The sequence below is a fragment of the Rhinolophus ferrumequinum genome, chromosome 3 (genome assembly GCF_004115265.2).
Source record: "Rhinolophus ferrumequinum isolate MPI-CBG mRhiFer1 chromosome 3, mRhiFer1_v1.p, whole genome shotgun sequence".
NCBI classification, from domain to species: domain Eukaryota; kingdom Metazoa; phylum Chordata; class Mammalia; order Chiroptera; family Rhinolophidae; genus Rhinolophus; species Rhinolophus ferrumequinum.
In genome coordinates, this window is record NC_046286.1 from 92,846,253 (window position 1) to 92,870,160 (window position 23,908).

Below are 23,908 nucleotides of genomic sequence, written 5' to 3' on the forward strand. Positions count from 1 at the left end.
GTTTCTAAGCAGTGATCATCAGTAGCTGCTAAAAATCATTAGCTGAATCAAGCTGACGTCAGACTCTACCATTCAGCTTCAAGATCACAAAAAGACAGGCACACATTATTGTGCCTACTTGTGTAATGCAATAAAAAACAGACCGTCTAAAAGGTCTTGCCAGAAATTCATACGTGAACCTGCTCACACCTATCTATTGTTCCAACTACTAGTTTACAATGAAAGTCAGGGGGTGTTGACACCACAGGGTGCAGTGAGCCAATCCAGATGGGAAATTCTACTGGATAAATGGTCAAGTTTTTCAACACATGCCTAAAAAACTTTAAAAAGAAACCTAAAAGGCATATCAACCAAATAATTGGACATTGAGTAGGTCCTGATTTAAACTAAAAAGACATTTATGAGACAATCTGGGAATTTTAACACTATTTGGATATTAAGTGATATTAAGTATTGATTCTTTTAAGATATGATAATGGCATTGTGACTTTTTTTAAGTCCCTATTTTTTTAAAGATATATATTAATGTATTTATAGATGAAAACAAAGTAACATCTAAGACTTGGTGTAGCGTGGTGAGGAGAGTAGTTGGGGCATGCACATTGGGTGGAAAAAGATTTGCCATGTATAAATATCATTAAAGCTAGATGGTGAATATCGGGGAATTTATCATATTTACTCTATTTTTGTATATGTTCAAAATTTCTCAAATAAAATTTTAATAAAAAGTAACATTTCCTTTTATCCTGTTGTAGCTTTATACCATGTTTCCCTGAAAAATAAGACCAGGTCTTATACCGTATTTCCCCGAAAATAAGACCGAGTCTTATATTAATTTTTGCTCCAAAAGACACATTAGGGTGTATGTTCAAGGGATGTCTTATTTTTTCACGTACAACAATCCACATTTATTCAAATACAGTCACGTCATCTTCTTCTGAACATCGTCATAACGTACTAAATGCGTCCGTCTGGCTCCCGATCTTAACTGGGGCTTATTTTGGGGGTACGTCTTATTTTCAGGGAAACACGGTAAAATCCCTGTAAGTTCTTTTATGTTTGGTGATAAAGTGATGTCTGTATAGGGTAATAACCTAAAGGCATGTAAGTTATGGCATAGCTGGGACTGGAACATATTAAATAATCAGAGATTATAAAGGATTGAAGGGGTTTTTGAGAGCTCAAGAGAATTAGAGGGAAACTTTGTAAATATGAGTACCAGCTTTTAAAAAGGAAGTGTGGGATTGGATTTGGTAGGGAAAGTGTATTTTGATATGGGAATGTTGGCAGAGAGATGAGAAGATGGGGGTCTTTGTGAGCTTTGGCTTAGAAGAGAGAAGAATTTACTAGGAATAGCAGTAAAATAAAGTTAGCTTGAAGCAAAAAGCACCAATTACATTTGGCTAAAGATAGGTTTAACTATAATGAGTTAAGTCTTTATCAATTGATAAAGATTGTGGTGAATTTTTAAATTATATTTGAAAAACTAATATATATCAATTCAGAGTTAGTCAGATAAAAGGATATTTATAGTTTTATGTCTAAAACTGTCCCATTTCTGTCAGGCTCCTAATTCTCAAGTTTTCTTTGAACTCTCTTGTAGCCAAATTGCGTTGACTATTTGTAATCTTCGTAATTTGTTTCCATGTCTTATCTTCTAATTTGTCCTCTTGTCAAAAAGTTTTCCCTTTACTATTCATTTTAAGTGTCTATAGACTTGTCTTCCCAAAACACCCTTTGTGTCTTCACTTCTCTTCATTTGTGTTCAGTAGCTCTCCCCATTGCCTGTATTAGTGCAGACTCCAGTGTGGCTCCTTTTTCAAAGTCCTCAACTATTTAATCCCAGTCTACTTTTCTAATACTTTATTCTGCAAATTTTCCAATACACATCTTTAACTCCAGCCAAATCTGTTAAAAATCACTTTGTTTAGAACATGCTTTTACTTACTATCACATTTATGTCTGTCTTTACTCATGCCATTTTCTTCACCAAGAATTTTTTTTTTCTATCTGTCCTACATATCCTATGAAACCCATCAGGCCAGCCCTCCCTCATTAGCAGAGTCATTTCTCCTTCCTACAGTAGCCTGTAATATTAACTCTCTGTTCAACTTCAGTTCTACTTATTATTTGGCAAATACGTTTTAATGTTACCTTTTCAAAAACCCATGGTTTGTCTCCCTAATCGAGTTGCAAGCTCTTCTAGGGAAAAGTTCAGTTCTATATGTATGTCACTGAGTCTTCTATCTCAGAGTGCTGTGCATTTTGTCGGTGTTCAGTAAATATTTTTAGGGATGGTTTATGAATAGTGGTTAGTCATTCTCTTGAGGATTCTTTAGAAACAATCTGGTTGGTTTTTGTTTTGTTTTTGTTTTTTCTTTCTCTGGAGAAGATTTTTGTATGGTGCTATCTAAAGACAGATATGAATTCCGTTACTCTGGAGGCTACCTTGAGCTTATATTTCATATACGTATGAAATATACATATGTGTTTTTTTATATACACAACTTAGGAGAAAGCATGTAAGGAATTGAGATGACTTTGTTATGAATTTCAGAACTTTTTAAATTTAAACACTACAAATATAATTTTTGAAAGGTTATTTTAAAAGGATTTATATAGCACTTAAATGTGCAAAATATTTAATCATACAGTATTATATGCTTAAGTTGAATGTTCAGCATTCAAATTGTATTTTTAATAAGGTCGTAATTTTAATTTTACTGTATTTGCATGAATTCATTTTAAATAGCTCCTCCAATAGAACGATGACTTGGCTCACTTAGCTATTGCGAGTTAGATAACTTCTCCATCATATTAGCAACATGGATTACTAATTCAACTGTTTGCATAAAAAAATAGTTCTTCTCAAATAAGAAGCTTCAAATATATGTTATAATTATATTAACTAATCATTTGTTAATCACATAATATTTTAGTAGTGATGAGAGTTTAAGCATTAGCTTCTGGTTGTTAATTAACATCAAGCTGTTTTTATTTTGTTTGTAGAATAACAACAACCTGGATGCCTGCTGTGCAGTTCTCTCTCAGGAGAGTACGAGATATCTTTATGGTGAAGGAGACTTGAATTTTTCGGATGACTCTGGAATTTCTGGTCTACGCAATCACATGACTTCTCTCAACTTGGACTTGCAGTCACAAAATGTTTACCACCATGGAAGAGAAGGAACTAGAATGAATGGAAGTAGGACTCTAACGCACAGCATTAGTGATGGACAACTTCAAGGTGGTCAGTCCCATAATGAACTGTTTCAGCAGGAGCCACAGACAGCACCCGCTCAAGTTCCTCAAGGCTTTAATGTTTTTGGAATATCCAGTACATCTGGTGCTTCGAATTCAGCACCGCATCTTGGATTTCACTTAGGCAGCAAAGGAACATCTAACCTTTCTCAAACTCCCAGATTCAATCCCATTATGGTAACTTTAGCCCCAAATATCCAGACTGGTCGTAATACTCCTACATCTTTGCACATACATGGTGTACCTCCACCTGTACTTAACAGTCCACAGGGAAATTCTATCTATATTAGACCTTACATTACAACTCCTAGTGGTACAACTCGACAGACACAACAGCATTCTGGCTGGGTATCTCAGTTTAACCCCATGAACTCTCAACAAGTCTATCAACCTTCACAACCTGGTCCCTGGACTACTTACCCTGCATCGAATCCTCTGTCACATACCTCAGCCCAGCAGCCAAATCAGCAAGGCCACCAGACCTCTCACGTCTACATGCCCATCAGTTCACCTACTACTCCACAACCACCAACAATTCATTCATCTGGTAGCTCCCAGCCTTCTGCCCACGGCCAATATAACATTCAGAATATTTCAACAGGACCTCGAAAAAACCAGATTGAAATCAAACTTGAACCTCCACAGAGAAACAATTCTTCAAAATTGCGTTCTTCTGGCCCTCGAACCTCCAGCAGTTCCTCTTCAGTCAACAGCCAGACCTTAAATAGAAATCAGCCCACTGTTTACATAGCTGCCAGTCCCCCAAATACTGATGAGGTGATGTCCCGTAGTCAACCGAAGGTCTATATTTCAGCTAATGCCACCGCAGGAGACGAGCAGGTCCTCCGGAATCAGCCCACCCTCTTCATATCCACCAACTCCGGAGCAGCTGCCGCCTCCAGGAATATGTCTGGGCAAGTGAGCATGGGGCCCGCCTTTATTCATCACCACCCTCCCAAAAGTCGAGCAATAGGCAATAACTCTGCAACTTCTCCTCGAGTGGTTGTCACTCAGCCTAATACAAAATACACTTTCAAAATTACAGTTTCTCCCAATAAACCCCCTGCAGTTTCACCAGGGGTGGTGTCCCCTACCTTTGAACTTACAAATCTTCTAAATCATCCTGATCATTATGTAGAAACAGAGAATATGCAACACCTCACAGAGCCTACTTTAGCACATGTGGATAGAATAAGTGACGCGCGGAAGTTGAGTATGGGATCTGATGATGCTGCCTACACACAAGGTAATGACGGCACTGAAGGTGGGACCATTTCCATGCTGGGCTTACTGTGTCCATCAATTTCACTGCAGAAATGGGTGTCATCATTACTAGTTCCTCTTCTAAATGTTGCCCTAAGTAATACTATTTTAAGAACCTTTGCCAAGAATCCATATAAATTTTGAATTTCAATTTTATTATAGTATAACTTGAAGTTTGAATGATAGAATTATCAGCTGTTCAGAATACTCAACTCTGATTTGTTTCTTAATGTTTACAACACGTCTTTTTCAGTGACTTCCTTAACCTGTGGTGATGCTTACTTTCCCTTTAAAATTTATGCAGATAAAAATTCATAAAAACACATTTTAGTAGGAGATTAGTGGACTAATATAGTAAATCTGCCACCTTTGACCAGTAGAATTCTCTTAATTTCTCTAATATGGTGTTGTTAGTCTTATTTTATATCAAAGTCTAAATTGCTACAAGTCCTAGAATAATTTAACTTAAAGAAAAATTTGAATCCTATTTCTAATACTTGTCTCTTTCAGCCTCTCTTAAACATAAGTTAATGCAACCTTTCTTCTTATCTGGAATTGTCAAGAGAATATTAGTTTTAAATCTATCTCACTTGAGTATCCCTTTCTGAAATCAATAATAGATATTGGCATAATACTAAATTATGTCTGTATTCAAGTAGAGATAATTTCCCATGTTGTATTTTATCTGACCTCTTAAGTTGCTCAATCTTCAGTATGAGACTTACATTCAGATAAGAAAGTGGAGGATAAGTGTTTGTTTTCTTGAATATTGATGCAAGTTTGTAGATTAGCTGTGAGTTCTTTAGAGTAACAACATGTTTGTATCCCCAGTGAATTGTTCCAAGTGTTGCAGATTGGCAAACACTATATCATCACCCACATGCAGCGTGTAGCACACACTACCGGTAGTATCACTTGTCCTTTTTAAATTTCTAAAAACAGTGATTTTATTGCTGAGTTTCTTAGAGGACCCTGCTTGTTTTGGCTCATTTTATGATTTAAACAATTATATCCTAGTGATTTCTCAATCCAAGCTGAGCTATGGTGCTTTCAACTTCCATAATCACCTATGGCGCTTTCAAAACATGAAAATACCCCGGGCTTAGCCCAGACTTGCTCAGTTAGAATCTGTGAATGGTGAACCCTAGGTGTGCATGTGTATGTGTGCACGTATATGTTTTAAAGAACCGTGTGTGATTCTAATTGCTCTAGAAGTGGTGCTAAAACTTTTTTTTTTATTTCCCATATATCTGTGACTAAGCTGGAACCTTTCTGTTTAGTTTCAGCAGTATGTGACTTTTAGTATACCATTATTTATTCCACTGGTATTTAATTCCTATTCTTCCCCCAAAGTCTTTCTTCTGCTCTCCTTTCATCGAAACAGCAGATTTCCTATGTTGGAGAGTTGCTGAATTTTAAATGGAGAGTAAATTTTTTTTTTTAAGATAAACTGGCCTGTGAAAATAAAGTTGCTTAAACTTGCTATCCCAATTTCTCTCCCATTCTCTCTTGATTCTACTCTAGTCAGGATTTTTTCCATTACAGTCCACAGAAACTGGTCTTGCCACGGTCACCAGTGACAGCATTGTCACTAAACCTAGTGGTTTTCTTTCAGCCTTCATCTTCATAGCAGCAGCATTTGCCACAGGTGGGCACCTCCTCCCTGTGAAACATTTCGTTCATTTGACTTCTGGGGTTCTATCGAGGAGTCCCACATCTCCTTTTATTCTGGGCTGGTTCCCCCACATCTCTCAGACCTCTCACCTCTTTGTTCTTCGGAGAAGTGGGATCAAAGCCGCAAAGCTCAGTCTTTGGGCCTCTCTCTTTTCTGTGTGTGCTATTTCCTAGATGATCCCATCCAGCCTCATGACTTTAAAGACAGTCATATGCTGCGTAACGTTTCAGTCAACGCTGGGCCACATGTACATGGTGCTATAAAAATGGATTATAAGCAGTAAATTTGTTTGCTGTGTTGAAAGAAAAAGCCAGACCTGACTAAGATGTTGAATTTACTCTAGCTCTAGGTGGTTGAAATAAATCAGACTTAGCATGTTGTCTACCTGCACCCTGTGTTGCTTGGGCCCGGAATTGGTGAGGGAGAGAGGGGAGAGGGCTGGAGAGAAGGGGAGCCCAAGAGCCCGCCCACCGCTGTACACACACACACACACACACACACACACACACACACGTGCACACATACCCACTTCTCTCTCCATTTTTTTTCATCTCGCTTTCTCCCCAGTCCTGTTTTTCTCTCTCTCCCTCACTCTCTTCCCCCTCTCTCTGTTTTATTAGTTCTAGTCTCAAGCTTTATCTCTGGGTCTTCTTCCATCTCTGCTCTTCCTTTCTCCCCTTTTCTTCCTTCTCCCTCCCTCCTCCTGCTGTATACTGTGCTTCAGATGGCACCTCCCTACACAGCCCTCCCCTTACCCCCTGCACTCACACTATCTTTTATACCTTATTTTTACTGTACCTTTTCTATGTTTAGATACACAAATACCGTCGTGGTACAGTTGCCTGCAGTATTCAGTATAGTAACGTGCTGTGCAGATTTGTAGCCCAGGAGCAGCAGGCTCTAGCTGTAGCCTAGGAGTGGAGTAGGCTCTGCCGGCTAGGTTTGTGTAAGTGCGCTGTGTTCCTTCGCACAGCGATGAAATCGCCTAACAGCATTTCTCAGAACAAAGCCCATCAAGTGACCCATGGCTTATATGCTAATGACTTCCAAATTTGTAACTCTCACCTGGATTTATTCCCTGAATTTCAAGCCAATTTATTTAAATACCTATTTAACATCTCCATTTGAATGTTTACTAGGCATCTCAAGTTTACTGTCTGAAACAACTCCTGACATTCCCCCAACTTTCTCTCCCTGTGATCAATCTTCCCATCACAGACAATGGCCACCTAACTTTTATTTAATGATTAAGCCAGAAACTTCAAAACATCCTTCTTTCTTTTACATTTCACAGCTAATTTGACAATAGATCCTATCAACTCTTAACTTTCAAAGTATATCAAGAATTCTGTCTTTTTTTTACCAACCCCCATTGGCACCACTCTGGTCCCAGCCACCATCACCTCTCAAGTGTTGCAGTAGCCTGCCTGCTTTCACCCGTGCCTCCCTGTGATCTTTTAACTCAGATGTATGGTTAAAAAACGTAAGTCAGGCCATAACACTCCTCTGCACATGACGGCCATCTATGTCATCCAGAATAAAAACTACAAATCCTTACACGAGCCACTGGCCCTCTCCGTCTCCTTTCATTTTTCTCACCATGTCACTTACTCTGTTCCAGCCCCACTGGCCTCTTGCTATTCCGTAAACATAGAAGGCATACTTTACGGCCTTTGTACTTGCTGGTCCCTCTGTCTGAAATTCTCTTCTCCCAGAATCCACGATTAACTCCTTCGCTTCCTTTAGGTCTTTACTCAAAAGTCACCTTTTCTCTGAGGTGGTCCCTGGTCTCCCTATCTAAATCCCTCCCTTCCCCCCCCAGCATTTCTTATCTTTCCATCCTTGCTCATATTTGCTCAAAGGGGAAAAATACATAGTAACTAATATCTGCTGAAACTATAAAATAGCACTAATATTATACCTATTTTCAGAGTAAAGTACTTAGGAACAGATACGTTAAGTACCTTGCCAAAGGACAAGGTTCTAACCTGGGAACTTGACAACAGCCCACACTCTGAATCAGGACACTAATAGCTTTCCAGATTTTCAAAATAAACCCTCTGGAAAAATGCTTCAGCTTTATCTTGTAGTTTCATATAACCCCTGGTACACCACTGTGGGGGGCACGTGTGCCTCAATTTAAAAAGTGTGGAGCTTAAAAGATCACTCAATAAAAAGAAATGAAACAAAAACAGGCAGCTAGCTATAAAGAAAGAAATCACAGTATATGCGTATAATTAGAAATAACCCAAAACAAAGTAACACCCTGGGTAGGTATAGGGAGCACCTTCTAAAGGCATCTGAATATATGAAAACAAACAAAAAAATTGCTGATGAGTTGAGGCTCTGGTTTGAGAGCTCAAAACCTACCAAAATGCAAGGTTCCCCAGAATCTACCACTCACATGACTTCTCTTCACTAACAGCCTTCAGGCAGCTGTAACAACCGTGTCACTTTCTTGAAACACGCCTACATCACCCAGAATTTCCTAACATTCAGGACGCTGTGCGCCCCTGTGTTCCCTGTGTGTGCGTGCTGCGCTGTACTGGGGTGGGTGCTGGTCTGCACCTTTCATCTCATCTGCTTCTGTGAACTGGTATCGGCCCAGCTGTGTGGATCACACAATAACAAAATCTTCATCTAGTGTTTTTTTTTGACTTAGTTCTAATCAAATCAAAGGCTTGTCCTTTCCTGAAAATGCATCTTCTATGATATTACCTTACACTTGTGTGATGCTTTACAGTTTGCACAGCACTCACTACGGTACTGAATGAGATGACGTGAATAATACTGATCTCTAAGCAAGAATCTTGTCTGAGCTCGAATTTGTGTGGTGTGGGTACTAAGGAGAAAAGAAATCTCTGCCTCCTGCAGTGAAATTGCTCTATCGAAAGCTCTGGAAACATACTGTTTCAGAGTAGAAAAGTAAGTTGAGCCAGGTACCAGAATCATAGGAAAATATTTTCTCAAATTGAGGAGGGAACATATATACATAAATTTGGTAACCAAAATGTGTTATATTTTTGTTTATATTTCATCTAACATTTGAAATCTAAAAATACAATAAAAAATTTCAAAAACGAGATTTTATGCTCCTAAAAGATAAATTGTTTGATATGCCCTCTGCTACAGAATGAGCAGAAGAAAAAGAGGTAAATTAATGAAACTTCTGCCAGTACCCTGCTCGTCTCACACCAACTCTACCACCACAACTACCCGAAAGGACATAACTTACACTTGACTCCTTAAAGTAGTACAGGAATCTGAGACAAAAATGAGTGCTGAGTAGAAAAAACAAATTTAGGTTGGAGAGAAATTTTAGCTGAAAATCTGTAGATATGAAGAAGACCCTTATTTTATCTGCTAAGAAGAATATTGAAATAGAAATTGCTTACCAGTAGTAAGGATACTGGCCAGACACCTACATTTTACCCCTTGAGTAATATCACCTGACTACCTAATTTCTGAAAATACCAGTAAATACTTTATCATTCACTGTATTCCGAGGCTTTCTGGTGTTTTCTCCCATTTATAGAAATACGCTTTTTGTAATACTGGTGACTTCTATAGGTATGGAGAACAAATGCTTCACCTCTTCAATTTTCATGCCGGTGGGCATAAAGGTGTTTTGTTACAATCACCAGAGGCTCTTACGAAACTAACATTGCTGCCAAAAATGATTTCTCATTTTCTATTATCTACACAGAAATCCATTTGTGGTATTGGTCTAACTGGTAAACTACGATTGTTTTTAAAATTTTACATATATAAAGTTAGAAACATTTTTAGTGATACCCTAATACTTTTTTCCTTATATTTATGGTCCTATCATATTGTTAAGGAGCAGACTTGACTTCGAACCTAAAATAGAAATACAAATAAGAAAAATTATGAGATGAAAATTAGCTTCTTGTACTTTGTATTTCTTATTCCTTGTCATTTTTCACCATCGTTTCCTTCCAAGTCACAACATCTGTCTTTCTCAAGATTTAATAAAAGTGTTAGTCATGATAAAAAGTGGGGGGTTGGTAAATATTCTTTTCAAAAGGAAAACTATTTTAAATTAGTTCAATTTTTTTCATTTGGTCTTTGACTTTATTTTATGCATCTGCTAAATCCAAAATGTCTTTTTTAGAACATTGATTCACTGTATTGACTTTGAAATCACATTAAATAATTAACTCAATAATTAAGCTTAATTGAAGTCAAACCACTTAATAGAATTTTTTTTTTTCAAATCTGCCCTCCTTCTCATAGGTTCTTCCCAGTCTGAAGACTGACTACCTTTTTAATTTGGAATTAATCTCAGAGTTGGAAGAAACTTTAAAAGTCTTCTAGAATTCTACAACACAGGTTATCCAGTCCACTTACCCATCTAACACTTGGATCTACAAGATCCCCATCAAGTGTAAATCCATTCTTTACTTGAATACCTTACGAGAAACAAGCTGCCTCCTAAGGTAGCATATTCCATTTTTGTAAAGCTCTGCCTACTAGCTAGTTATTTCCTATACTAAACTCATGTCTTTACAAAGTTTCATGAAAATAACATGCATATGGTAGAACTTCTAACCCAAAAAAGGAAGGATACAGTAAAAATGTATCTCCTTTCAACCCCTGACCTGTACCTTCCCCCTAGCCCTCCCACCATTTAACTATCAGAGGTAATTCCATTAGCAGTTATTTACCCTCCTTCCTTTTATACACACACACACACACACACACACACACACACACAATCTTTTTTTAATGGGAACACTATACATATATGGGTACACATACACATGTAGAATCATATACGTACTTTATAATATATATAATAAAATACACTCTGTATACTGTGTACTATATATACTGGGATATACTCCACATTTTTTGTTTAACGTATCTTAAAATCATTGCATTTCAGCAGGTACAAATCTATCTCATTCTTTCAATTTACTTTTTGAAATTTCGGAGTCATTATTTCGATTGAGCTGGAATTAACATCCCATGCAATTTACTCATTTACAGTATACAAATCATTGATTTTTACTATAGTCATATATGTGCAACCATCACCACAACTAATACTAGAACATTTTCACCTCAAACAGAAACTCCACACCCTTTAGTTATCACCTCCCTTCCCCTCTCTCAGCCCTAAGCAGCCACTAATCTACTTTCTGTCTCTCTAGATTTACATATTCTGGGCACTTTATATAAATGGGATTACATAATATGTAGTCTTTTGAGACTGGGATTTTTCACTTCATACAGTGTTTTAAAAGTTCGTCCATGTTGTAGCATGTGTTAGTACCTCATTCCTTCTTATGGCCGAACAATATGCCATTGTAGAGATACATTACATTTTATTTATTCATTCATTCATTGATGGACATTTAGGTTGTTTCTGCCTTTGAGCTATTATGAGTAATGCGATAATCCTGCTATAAACATTCATGTACACTTTTTTTTGTAGACATTTGTTTTTATTTCTCTTGAGTATGTACTTAGGAGTATAATTGCTGTGTTTAACCATTGAGGAACTGCTAGACTGTTTTCCAAAGTGGCTGCACCATTTTGCATTCCTGCCAGCAGTGTTTGAGGGTTTTAATTTCTCCACATCCTTGACAACACTTGATAATTGTCTGACTTTGATTCTTGCTGTCCGAGTGACTATAAAGTGGTATCTCATTTGTGTTTCTTATGGTTAATCATGTCAAAGATCATTTTATGTGCTTATTGGCCATTTGTGTATTTTCTTTAGAGAAATGCTCATTTATATCCTTTGCCTATTTTGTAATTGGGTTATGTTTTTATTGTTGACTTGTATGAGTTCTTTGTATATTCTAGACATAAGTCCCTATATGACTTGCAGTTACTTTCTCCTAGTCTGTGAGTTATCTTTTCACTTTCTTGTCCTTGGAACCACAAAAGTTTTTAATTTTGCTGAAGTCTGATTTATCTGTTTTTCCTTTCATTGTTCATGTTTTTGGTATCATATCTAAGAATTAATCAACAAATCCAAGGTGTTGAGAATTTACCCCTATGTTTTCTCCTAAGAGTTTTATAGATTTAGTGCTTATATTTTGGGCTTTTGTCTATTTTGAGTTAATTTCTATATAATGGTATGAGGTAAAGGTCCAACTTCATTCATTCTTTTGCATGTGGTTATCCAAATGTCCCAGCACCCTTTGTTGAAAAGACTTTTTCTTTCCCCGTTGAATGGTCTTGGCACTCTTGGAGAAAATCAGTTGACCATAAACACATGGGTTCATTTCTGGACTCTGGAATCTTTTTCATTGATCTATATGTCTGTCCTTATGCCAGTACTACAGAGTCTTGATTATTGCTACCTTGTAGTAAGTTTTGAAATTGGGACTTGTAAGTCATACTTTGTTTTTTTTCGAGATTATTTTGGCTTGTTTGGGGTTTCTTACTATTCCATGTCAATTTTAGAATTGTTGATTTTAAATTGTATTACACTCAAATATTATTTTTCTATATATACTTGATTTAAAAAAAAATAATAACAGAACAAAAGGGTGTATGATAAAAAGTTTTCCTTACCAAAGACAACCAATAGGTATTCACAAATAGTTCATTTTGTATTCTTATAGAAATTGAAATTATGTATCAAGAATATACATAATATGTATGTATATACATAATATATACATAAATATATTTACATCTCTTTATACAAATATTACATAGTATTTTGTTGCTCTTTATCTTTTTTTTTTTTTGTCTTTCGGAGTATTTCAGGTCAGCAAGTATAGATCTGCTTTTGTAAAAGTCCTCATAGTATTTTGTACTATAATCTCTAGCCCAGAGGTGTCCAAACTGCAGCCCATGGGCCAACCACATCCCGTGATCCGTTGTTAATTGGCCCGCAGCAAATTCCAAAAATATATTAGTTTACTTAAATAAACCAGGTGAGGCAATACGTACTTCACCTCGAGTGAGTGGCCCGGCTGTTTGTGTATTTTACCGCATATGGCCCTTGGTGAAAAATGTTAAAAAAAGTTTGGACACCCCTGCTCTAGCCCATCCTTTTGTGATAGATCTGAAAGTCTTACTTTTACAAACTGCTGCAGAAAAATTCTGTATATACATATTTGTGCCCATGTCCAAGTATGTTGGCAAAAGTGATTACTAGGAGTGGACTTGTTCTGTCACAGGATATGTATATTTTTAATTTTGATAGATGTATCATTTAGGCTTGGTTATGCTGCAGTGACAAACTGTGTCTTTAAAACAACAAAGGTTTATTTCTAGCTCACTTGCCGTTATAGATTAGCTGGTGGGCTCTGTTCTACATCATCCTCACTCAGGGACCCAGGTTGAGGAAAGCTCAATCTCTATGTTTCCATGATTGTTGAGGCAAGACAAAGGAAATACAGCAAATCAGCACTGACTCCTTAAGCTTCTGCCCCAAGCATGTTACCCTTTAGCTGAGACAAGTCACTTAGCCATTCCTACCATGCATGTTTCCTCGAAAATAAGACCTAGACGGACAATCAGCTCTAATGCATCTTGTGGAGCAAAAACTAATATAAGAACCGGTCTTATATTCATTTTTGCTCCAAAAAACGCTTTAGAGCTGGTGGTCCAGCTAGGTCTTATTTTTGGGGAAACAGGGTAATTCAGAAAGAATGGAGAGGCTCAGTTCTACTACCGTGTTGCCCTGAAAATAAGACCTAACCGAAAAATAAGCCCTAGCATGATTTTTCAGGATAACATTCCTGAACATAAGCCCTAATGCGTCTTTTGGAGCAAAAATTAACATAAGACCCGGTCTTATTTTCAGGGAAACACGGCATGTACAGTAGTAGTCCCCTCTTATGTGTAGGGGGATACAAGGCCTCCAGTGAATGCCTGAAACCACAGATAGTACTGAACCCTGTATATACTATATTTTTTCCTATGCATAAATATCTGTGACAAAGTTTAATTTATAAATTAGGCACAATAAGATAATACAATGAATAATTATAACAATATATACTGTAATAAAAGTTGTGTAAATGTGGTCTGTCTTGCTCACTCGCTCTCTCCAGTAATTTTTATATTTTTCAATTCAAACCCATTCCTGCATCTGTGTAACCATTCCTTACTTGCAGTAAATGGCTTGGTGTCACCCATTTCAGCGGGTCCCTTGCTGAAGTCTTTGTATAAACTCAGTGCTTTCTGGCACATCACATTGCCATCATTTGGAACACGTTTCTGTTCATGTTTTCTACCCACAAATTTAATGCCTGTTCATCTGAACTAAGCACTTATCACACACTAGGGCCATAACTTTTGCAGTTTGATGTGTGACAAAAAAACTTGCATGAATTTCTTTCTCGTTCTCCACAGTTTCATAGAAGAGTCATTCTTACCGTAGAACTTAGCAGACTCAGCACACAATTTTCTCTTTCCTTATTAAGTCAAGAACTGTCACCTTTCACTAAAGGAAGCACTTGACAGCTTCTCTGTGGCACATCCGAATTGCTGTATCAGCTCTTGCGCTATGGGACGATTAGTAAGTAAAATGCAGGCTACTTGACCACAAGTACTGAGCTACAGGACAACTGAGAGGTCTCCTCAGGAACCGAAGGGCAGGGAGCAGGTTGTTGCATGGACACGCTGGCTGAGGGGATGGTTACTCCCTGAGTGCAGCGGTGTTAGATTTCATCACACTGCTCAGGATGGCGGGCAATTTAAAATTTATGAATTGTTTACTTCTGGAATTTTCCATGCCACGGTTGACCGAGGGTAAGTAAAACCACGGAAGGCGATACTGGATAAGTGGGGGACTGCTGTCCCTGGAAGGCAGAGCCAGAAATACTTGGAGGGAACACTGATGACCAGCACATGCATGGTGCCAGTTTTAATTTTGACTCTACCTGAAGGAATTCTTCTACCAGAGTATAAACTGGTACAATATTTTTTCCCCATATTTATAAATAGAGAACAGTTTTGGCAACATTTTTAAGAAGGTTCTTTTCCTCCATCCCTTCCCCCCCCCCCATCACTGTGTAAATGATTAGAAAAACATACATCTTTGTCAGTCTGGTAGGTAAAAATGTCTTGTTTTGGTTTTTGAAAATACGCCTCTTTAAATATGAATGAGGTTGAGCATCTTTTCAAGTATTAATTTTTAAGCCATTTATATTTCTTATTTTGTGAACTTACCTGTTTTTGTAAAATGCCTAGTCTGTTTTTTCTAATATGTTATTTTAACTTGGTCAGTAAATTCTTTTGTTTTATAAATTTTTTTTTTACTTTTATGTATTCATACGTATTAATCTTTTTTCCTTCTGGTTTCTGGGTTTTATGTCTTGTTTAGAAAGCTCTTTTCCATTCCAAGAGTTTGACAAAAAAAGAACAGAAATCTTGCGTATGTCTTCTCTTTAGTTATAGTGATACGCCTTGAAAACCATACTGAACTGGCATCATTTCTCTTTCATATGTCATCCCTTCATAAACTTGAAAATAGCTACCATATTCCCTTTTAAAGTATAAATCTTTCTAAGCTGTAAACATCCCCAGTTCCAATAATGGTTCGTCCAGTTGTATTTCTTTGAGGCTCCTGTGTTATCTCTAGGCCCCAGTTTTATCTCTCAAAACAAGTTGTAGACAACATCTATATCTTAATGCTGTAAGATTGCATGCAGCTTCTTAGATACAAACAAATGCGAATAAAGTGGTACCAAGCAGAGGCTCCATCTATTATTAATACTAATAAATAAGCAATTTAAATTTCTTAAAAATAATTACAGAGGTTAAGCATCATTCCTCAGTTTTCTTGTTATATTTCTTGTGCAAATTGCAGGCCCATTTGCAGCACTGTTGCAAGATTGTTTTTTCAAACTGACCTGAAAAAATAGGTAAAATATCAGGATGCATTTTTTTAAAGAGTAATTGCCATGTCTAAATCTTTTGTGACTCAATCACCAAGTAAGTGACTGTAATTACACAGTGGTGTATAAAACAGATATCCCTGATGTCAACAGTTACCGTCTAGAAAAATCTTGATTTATTTTAGAAGTTGGCATTGTACCTTCTTAGGTACAGTGACTTAGGCATGTACCTGACTTGGGCATATAAAATTGTCACTACAGACAAAAACTTAAATAAGTACCTATTGCATTTCCAATGGCAAATTTTTTTTAATACTCTCTTTCCATTTTCTTATCTATTTTTAACTTCTGGAGAAAGATATTTACATTATAGAATGCGTAAAATTAGTAAAGCTTACACCATTTAGAACTTCAGGTGTGTTTTTCTGATTACAAATAAAGTTGAGTAAGAAATTGTCTTCATTGTTCATCGGAAGCTGACAAAAGTTGGTGAAAACTAAACTTCCTGAAATTTCTGTATAAAACATATAGTATATTTATTGAAGTGCTTAAAAGCCCTAGTTTTTAAATCAACTAATAGTTATTTTAACCACCACAAGAGGGAGTTGCATGCTATAATTGTCTTTATCCATTAAATTTTAATTTTGACTGAAAGAATTTAAAAGGTACTAAAAATGTTTTTTCTACCTTTATTCTTCCTTTTTCATCTGTGTAAGAGGACAAAGTAGATAGGTAAGTTTAAAAAACTAAAGAACTCAGTTAAATACATCACGTATTTTATTTATTTCTTTGTTAGATCTATCATCTGTAAAAGCCACCTTTCGGTAATATCAGCAACTTAAGTCTTGCCATATTTTAAAACATATTAAATCTGACTAAGTGAAATAGTAGAGCTAAACATTGAAGACTTTAAGTCTCAAGTTTGTTTTATCAGTATTTCTATTTCTTGGACTTAGAATTTTACTCTACTATCCATTAATAGTCAAACTATTGTCAATAATTTGCATTTAATAGGTATTTATCAAGTGCCTACAATTTTCAAGTTTTAATACTGAAGACCAAGTGGTACAAAATTGAATTCAGGGTTTTCCCAAGGAACCTCACCCGTGAGGTTTGATTGAGAGAGGTACTTAATAATGAAAAATCTAAAGTGCTGAATTTTTCCAAGTGGTAAATGAAAAGAACTTATCTTTAGTGTGATAATGATTTATAAATACCAAGTAATAATATGTAAGCTCTTAAAATAGTTGTCCAATGCAAATATCACAAATGAAACTGCTGCACAGTCTTTACCCAGCCCTTACTGTGGTTTATTTGTATATAATTGGATATTTTCACTTTTTCAAGGTGCACATGCTTGTGTACATGCATTTTTATGTTCTATATATATTATATACATTGCTTCTATGTATATTCATTGGTGTGTCTAGGTGTAGGGCTTTTTTTTTTTTCAATATCCTTCTTCCACATTCAGTTAGGCCACTTTAGTTTAAAGGCTTGTAGTGTCTATGGAAATCCCATTCTGATTCCTAGTTTCTCCATTGTCTCCTTCTAGAACTTCTCTTATTCCACTATTTAACATCCTCGACCAACTTTTTATTTATTGTCTTATCTTCAGTATATTCAACACCCTTGTCTTTCCATTCTACAATTAATTTTTGTCCTGGCCCATATATGAAATATTCATTTCAGCAGTGATGTTTAATTTCTAAGAGCTAGTTCTCTAGGTCTTTTTCCATAGCAGCTGGTTGTTTTATGGGTCTTTCTCTTGTCAGATGTTCCTCAGATAGTTGTGATCCTTGACTATTGGTTCATATTTCAGAATGAAGGACTATGAAGGCTAACTGAAAGCCCTGTGTAAGAAAGTGAGATTTGTCACTTGACAGACTTTGCTTTGTGATGAGTAAATAAGTCAGGAACCAGCTGCTACAAGAGAACACTCCACCGTGACCACCTTGCATTCTTAGTATATGAGGATCAGCATGAGAAATGTATGGGGATCTTACAAATAAACATACAGTTACTTGCCTTTCTACAGGATGGGGAATGGTTGACTGTTTCATAAACAGACATCCAATTAAGCTTCTATTCCGGATCGTTCCTCACTTCTACCTCCTGGTGTTACCTGCATTCTCCAAAGTCTGGAAGCCTCTTTAGGTTTCTGCAGGGCAAGTTCTGCCTCTTTGTCTGCAGTGCCCTCCTCGCCTATGAGACTGTAGCTTTCTTATCCTCTTTCATTAGTCTAAGCCATTCATCTGTTTTCAGTATTCCAGAAACTTGCTGAAATCTCTTTGACCATTAATGCCTTTTTCATGTTGTATCATTGTCGGATTGTACCAGTTTTATTCTTCTGTCATTTTAGAAGGCAGAAGAATATAATATATATTAAATACAATGCTTGGTCAACCATCTTTAAATGAAAGTCCTAGCTAATATAATTGATTCTTCATAGCTTGGCTTTTTAAATCCATATTAGTCTATCTGTAAATAACAGGAACAGAGAATTTTTCCTTCAGCTTATGCACTAGAGTCCATACAAATCATAAGTCCATACTTCTTCGTAAGTACATATTACTATGTGTGCATGAACTTAATTCATCTGTATATGTTATTGGTGTGATTTTGTTTATAACAGTTTCTTCATATGCCAAAGGATAGAAGCAAACCCCAAAAGCCACGTTAAGGGATTCCTTAAATCCCTGTTTACTGTCATTTCCCATAACAGAGGTGGAATTTTCTAGCCTCACTCCTCAACTGCAGCCCTCATTTTTGTAAGCCTCCCTGACTCTCTTTCCAAGCTATCCCCTTCTTTGAGACCCTGGAAATACAATTGTCATGTTTCTTTCTTCCCAGTCAGTACCCAACCCATTTTCATTTAGTGGAGGTTGATCAGAGCAGAATTGTTTTTATAAACAAACACTATAATTATTCTTCATTATGAGTCTAAAAAAGTTATTTCTTAATGGATATGTATTGTGTAATATTTTGAACAGTGAAGGTTAAAATTGCAGACAAAAACCACAACTAGAGAAAAAGAGTTGAGTTTTAGCTGAATTTTCAGTGATTTTTAGAAATTCGTCTTGACACTATTTTCTTTGCAATTCATTTTTCTCAGATTCCTATCTAAAAATCCCAAACCACAAATGAAAAGTGAACCACACATAAAAACCCAGGCACGCAGAAGAAAGCATTGCTGAGAAACAGAGATCATATCTCTTTCCTGTGATATTCAGAGCATTTTTAGCTTGTTTATAATTAACAGACAAACTTAAGAGATCCTGAATAGTCTACAAACTAGGCTTGTTATTTCTAAGTAATATAGTCATTATAACTCTAAGATTTTGTTTTCATGAAATCTAAGACAGTGGATTCACAATATTTTGCTTTAGGGCTTCAGTCTAAGGTATCTTGCCTTTACTCCCAAAGGCAAGTTTTGCTATTGGAAAAACTCCTTTTTTCTGCGAATTTACAACAATGTAATCTTTTTTGTTTCAGAAACATTTTTAAGAATTTACTCTTTAACTTCAGAACATCCCTACACAATACCTTCAGCAACTGTGGCTCCTTCATTTTTCCTAAGTCTTTTTTGAATCAGATTTCTGCCTGTTGCCAAACGTTACCTCCCACTAATACTGGCCATCTGTGTAGCTCTCAACTCTGGTTTACTTTCCTCTTTCAATAGGAACATTAAGAAATACAGTGTTGAGGATTACTAAGGAAACTACCTGTGACTGGGAGAATGTTCAAACCAGTCCTGGAATGTATGTTCTGAGATTGAGATGTGCATTACTTGGAAAATAAATTAGAATATTCTTTTACGGTTTTCCACACAGAAGGAGAACTGTATACTAGCATATTTTTCCTTTTATCATTAAGTAAAGAACTTCTATCTCTCATAACATTTTACCCTGATGTCCATTTTTTTCTGAAATTAATATTGATATACTGGCTTTATTTCAGTATTGTATTTGCCTGGTATACAAATTTCAAATTTTTTCTAGCTGTCTTCCAGATTTTCTCCATATCTTTCGTTTTCACCAGTTTGACTACAACGTGTCTAGGTTTTGTTTTGTTTTAATACCAGTTGGAGTTCTCTGGACTTCTTGGATCTGTGGTTTATTGTCTTTCATTTATTTTGGAAAATATTTGGAATTATCTCCTGAAGTATTTCTTCTGCCTTGTTTTTCTCCTCTTTACCAATGACATGTATTAGACCGTTGGATATTGACCCACTCTTCTTGGATGCTTTGTCTTTTTTTCACGTTTTTTTCTTTGTGTTCAATTTGGGTGATTTCTATCCTCACGTTCACTGATTCTTCTGTGTCCACTGTGCTAGGAAGCCTGTTGAAGAAATTTTTGATCTCTGATACAGTATTTTATTTCTAGCACTTGACTTTTTTTTATAATTTCCATCTCTTCTCAAATTATCCATCAGTTCCTGCACATTGTCCACTTTTTTAACTAGATTTTTTAACATATTAATCATAATTACATGATTTTAAATTCCATGTCAGGTAGTTGCAGCATCTGGGTCACCTTTGGGTATGGTTCTATTGATGGCCTTCTCTGTTGATGATAAGTTACAGATTTCGCTTGATTTCCTGTGTATCTCTTAATTTCTTATTGAATGCCCAATATTGTGTGGGGAAAAAAGAAGAGACTGAGATAAATAGTATTTACACCCAGAAACAAGAACACCTCTTTTTCTGTCAGGTCAGTACTGTGCAGTGTTCAGTCGAATCCATCAGGATTGGAGCAGGGTTGGGTTTTGTTGTTGCCTTTGGTGCCCCACAGTCTTCAAGTATCTCCAGCAATGGGCTGCTCTTACTATGTGTCTCTTAGAGTGGTGCCTAAAGTGCAAAATATATGTTTTACTTTAGTCCTTTTACTTTGACCTTTTCTGTTCTGTGATGGGTCCCCATGTACTCAGAGTCCTTGAGATGGTCAACAAGTCTCCACGTGATCTGGTACAGGGTCGGATAGATAGTAAATTATGTAGGATTTTGCAAGCCATGTGGTTTCTGTCACAGCTATTCAACTCTGCTGTCATAACACAAAACCAGCTATAGACAATAAGTAAACAAGTGAGTATGGCTGTATTCCAGTATAACTTCATTCACAAACAGGCAGTGGGTCACATTTGGCTCATGCCCGATAGTTTGCTGACCCCTTGTTTAGAGCCTTGTTCTTACACCACTCCCAGCCTCCACCTCTGTAATATAAGCTCTGGCAGGGCAGGGAGTCTTAACCTGTTTTGTTCATTGATTTCCCAAGTGCCTACAACAGTGCCTAACGCGTAGTAGGCTCTTAATATTAAAGAATGGATCAGTGAATTACGTTTTAAGTGTGTTTCTTATGAACAGCATATAGCGGAATTTTTAAAATCTAGTCTGATCTATTGTATTAATATCTTAACAGATACATTTAATTAGATTGTAGTTACTGTGATTACTGATATATTTGGAATTATTCCTGTCATTTTTTTGTTTTCCAATTCTTTCCTTTTTTTCCTTCCTTTTTTTCATTTAAGTTTAATCACATTGATTTTCCATTTGTTCTGTCTTTTAATTTAGAAACTACATGCTATTTAGCATTCTCTAGTACTGATCCCCAAATCTAACATGTATATTTGGTTTAGCAACATTTGCAAGTATGCTTCCTAAACACTTAGCATGGTTGTCCTCTGATCTTCATACTTCCAATTTCTTGATTCTTTTCTAATATTTTAGTTTTCCTTTGTTTTAAACAATCCGTGCCTCCCCACCCACTGCCATGGTCTTTTTCCTTTGTTTATAGCTAGAACTTCTTTAGATTTATTCATCTTATTCCTTTTGTATTAATTTCCTTATCAAAAAACCTCTTTAGTAGTTTTCAGCAGCAGTCTGTGGTTGGTAAATTCCCCCAAACTTTTATCTGTAAATGTCTTTATTCATCCATACACTGATAATTTAGTTAGGTGAACAAATTACTCCCTTATCTTCTGGAATCTGTTATTTCTTTTCTTCAATTTTGGAAGATTTTCAGCAAGAATCTCTTCCAATTTTGCCTCTCCTCCATTCTCTGTTGTCTTTTTCTACAACTCCTTTTTAAATTTATGTGAGATCTTTTACCCCCTCTTTCATGTTTTCTATCACTTTATCTCTGTGTATTTTGGGTAATAATCTTAGATCTATCTTCCAGGTCACTAAACTGTGTCTTTGACTATATCCAATCTACTGTTTAATCTATATGACTTTTTCATTCCAGTAACTATTTTTCATTTCAAGAGGTTGTTTATGGTACTTTTGCAAATCTGTCCTGTTATTTCTTTGTTATATTTTTGTTTCTTCTTTTATCAGTATTACCATCTTAAACAGACTTTTCCATAGCTTCTTTGAGACTATTACATAATCTTTCAGTTTGGGGGTGGCTCTTTTTGGGCCATTGATTCTCAAGGTTATATCATTTTCTTATTTGGTCATATTTTTTATATTGAGAACTTTTCTTCACTGAGGATTTTTCCTTTGTGTATTTCATAGCAGTTGCTTGCTGGTAGTGGAAATGGGTTGCCAGGGCAGTTTGCATTTGCTTCTGCCAGGCGCCCCAAGGAAATAACCAGCCTGGGGCTGATTGTTACACTAATTTCTCCTCCTGAGGTCTCTCTCTGCCCTTTTGGTATAAATTGTGATCACTCAAGTGTGGTATAAATTAGGTTTCAGTATCTCAAGAAACTGTTCTCATTCTTTCTCCATATCACAAAAGTGGATCCTGTTTTCTAATTTCAGCATGAACATGAACCATCATTTAGTCATTAAAACCACTAAATAAATGTGTTTAAAAATTTTTTTACATATTTAGCACAAAAAAAAAAATTGGGGGGAGAAAATCTCTAGCATTAATTTTAAATTCTACTTTTAAATAAAATAATTTTAACAAATTTCAAATTAATACCATTTGAGACATGTTAGTAGGTGGTTGCAGTTTAAAAATGAAGGAAAGTATATTACTCCTAGTTTTCCTTTAACTTGCCCTTCATTCCCACTTCCTGCCTTCATATTTTCTTCTGTTATTGTCCCACTCCAAAAATAAAAACCCACGTCCTCATCTTCTTTTAGGAAAATAAATAAACCCTAATGCAGGATTCTTATATTTTGGTAGTAGGGGGATAAAATTCTGCAGTTCAAATAAAATCAAATTAATACAGGCTAGACCAAACAAGCTTGGGTAGGTAGGTATGATGTGCAAAGACATGGCAAGTTTTCATCCAGGAACATGTGTACCTCCAAAAACACCTCCGTGGGTTTGCAGAATATATATTAAATTGGCAGAGAGGGTCCCAGGATTTTAGTGTTTATCAGAATCAGCCATGCTTTTTAAAACTTGAAACGTAATGCCCTTGTGTTTATTTCTTCCAATAAATAAGAAAAATTACAGAGGGGAAAATCTGTGGATTATATTAGTTTTAGGTTTTTGTTGGGGAAAATTATCTACTGTTTAAAGTTAATTTTGAAGTATTTAAGCCTGATAGCCTACCCCATCCCACACCCTAATTATGGTTCTAGAATATACTACTGGATTGAATGGCCTGAATGTACCTAAATATGCCATAGCCTTTTCCTTATTTTTTTAGATTCATAGAAAGTTGAGTTTAGTTGAAGATGACTGTTCAGCATTAATCTAATCTGCTTAATCTAATTGACTTTTCCATTTCAATCATATTTTTCATTTTTAAAGGTTGTTTATTGCACTTTTCAAAATCTGCCTATTTTCTCATGGTAGAATCATCCTAAGCTGCCTTTTTATAGACATAGATTCAGGTATCTTCACTCTCAGTCCAGAATCCTAAAACATGAGCTTCACATTGCAGGAAAGGACCACAAGAATATACATACATCAA

At 36.1% G+C, this 23,908-nt stretch overlaps 1 protein-coding gene across 3 annotated transcripts in view; it reads left to right on the forward strand.

Annotated features, from left to right (window-relative positions):
* The window catches only part of TAB2 (TGF-beta activated kinase 1 (MAP3K7) binding protein 2), a 77,911-nt gene that overhangs the window by 46,116 nt on the left and 7,887 nt on the right, over positions 1-23,908 (forward strand). For all 3 annotated transcript variants that reach the window (XM_033102520.1, XM_033102521.1, XM_033102522.1), the window contains one exon: positions 3,010-4,507. In XM_033102520.1, coding sequence (XP_032958411.1) covers positions 3,010-4,507 — 1,498 coding nt within the window. The remainder of the gene's footprint in view (positions 1-3,009; positions 4,508-23,908) is intronic.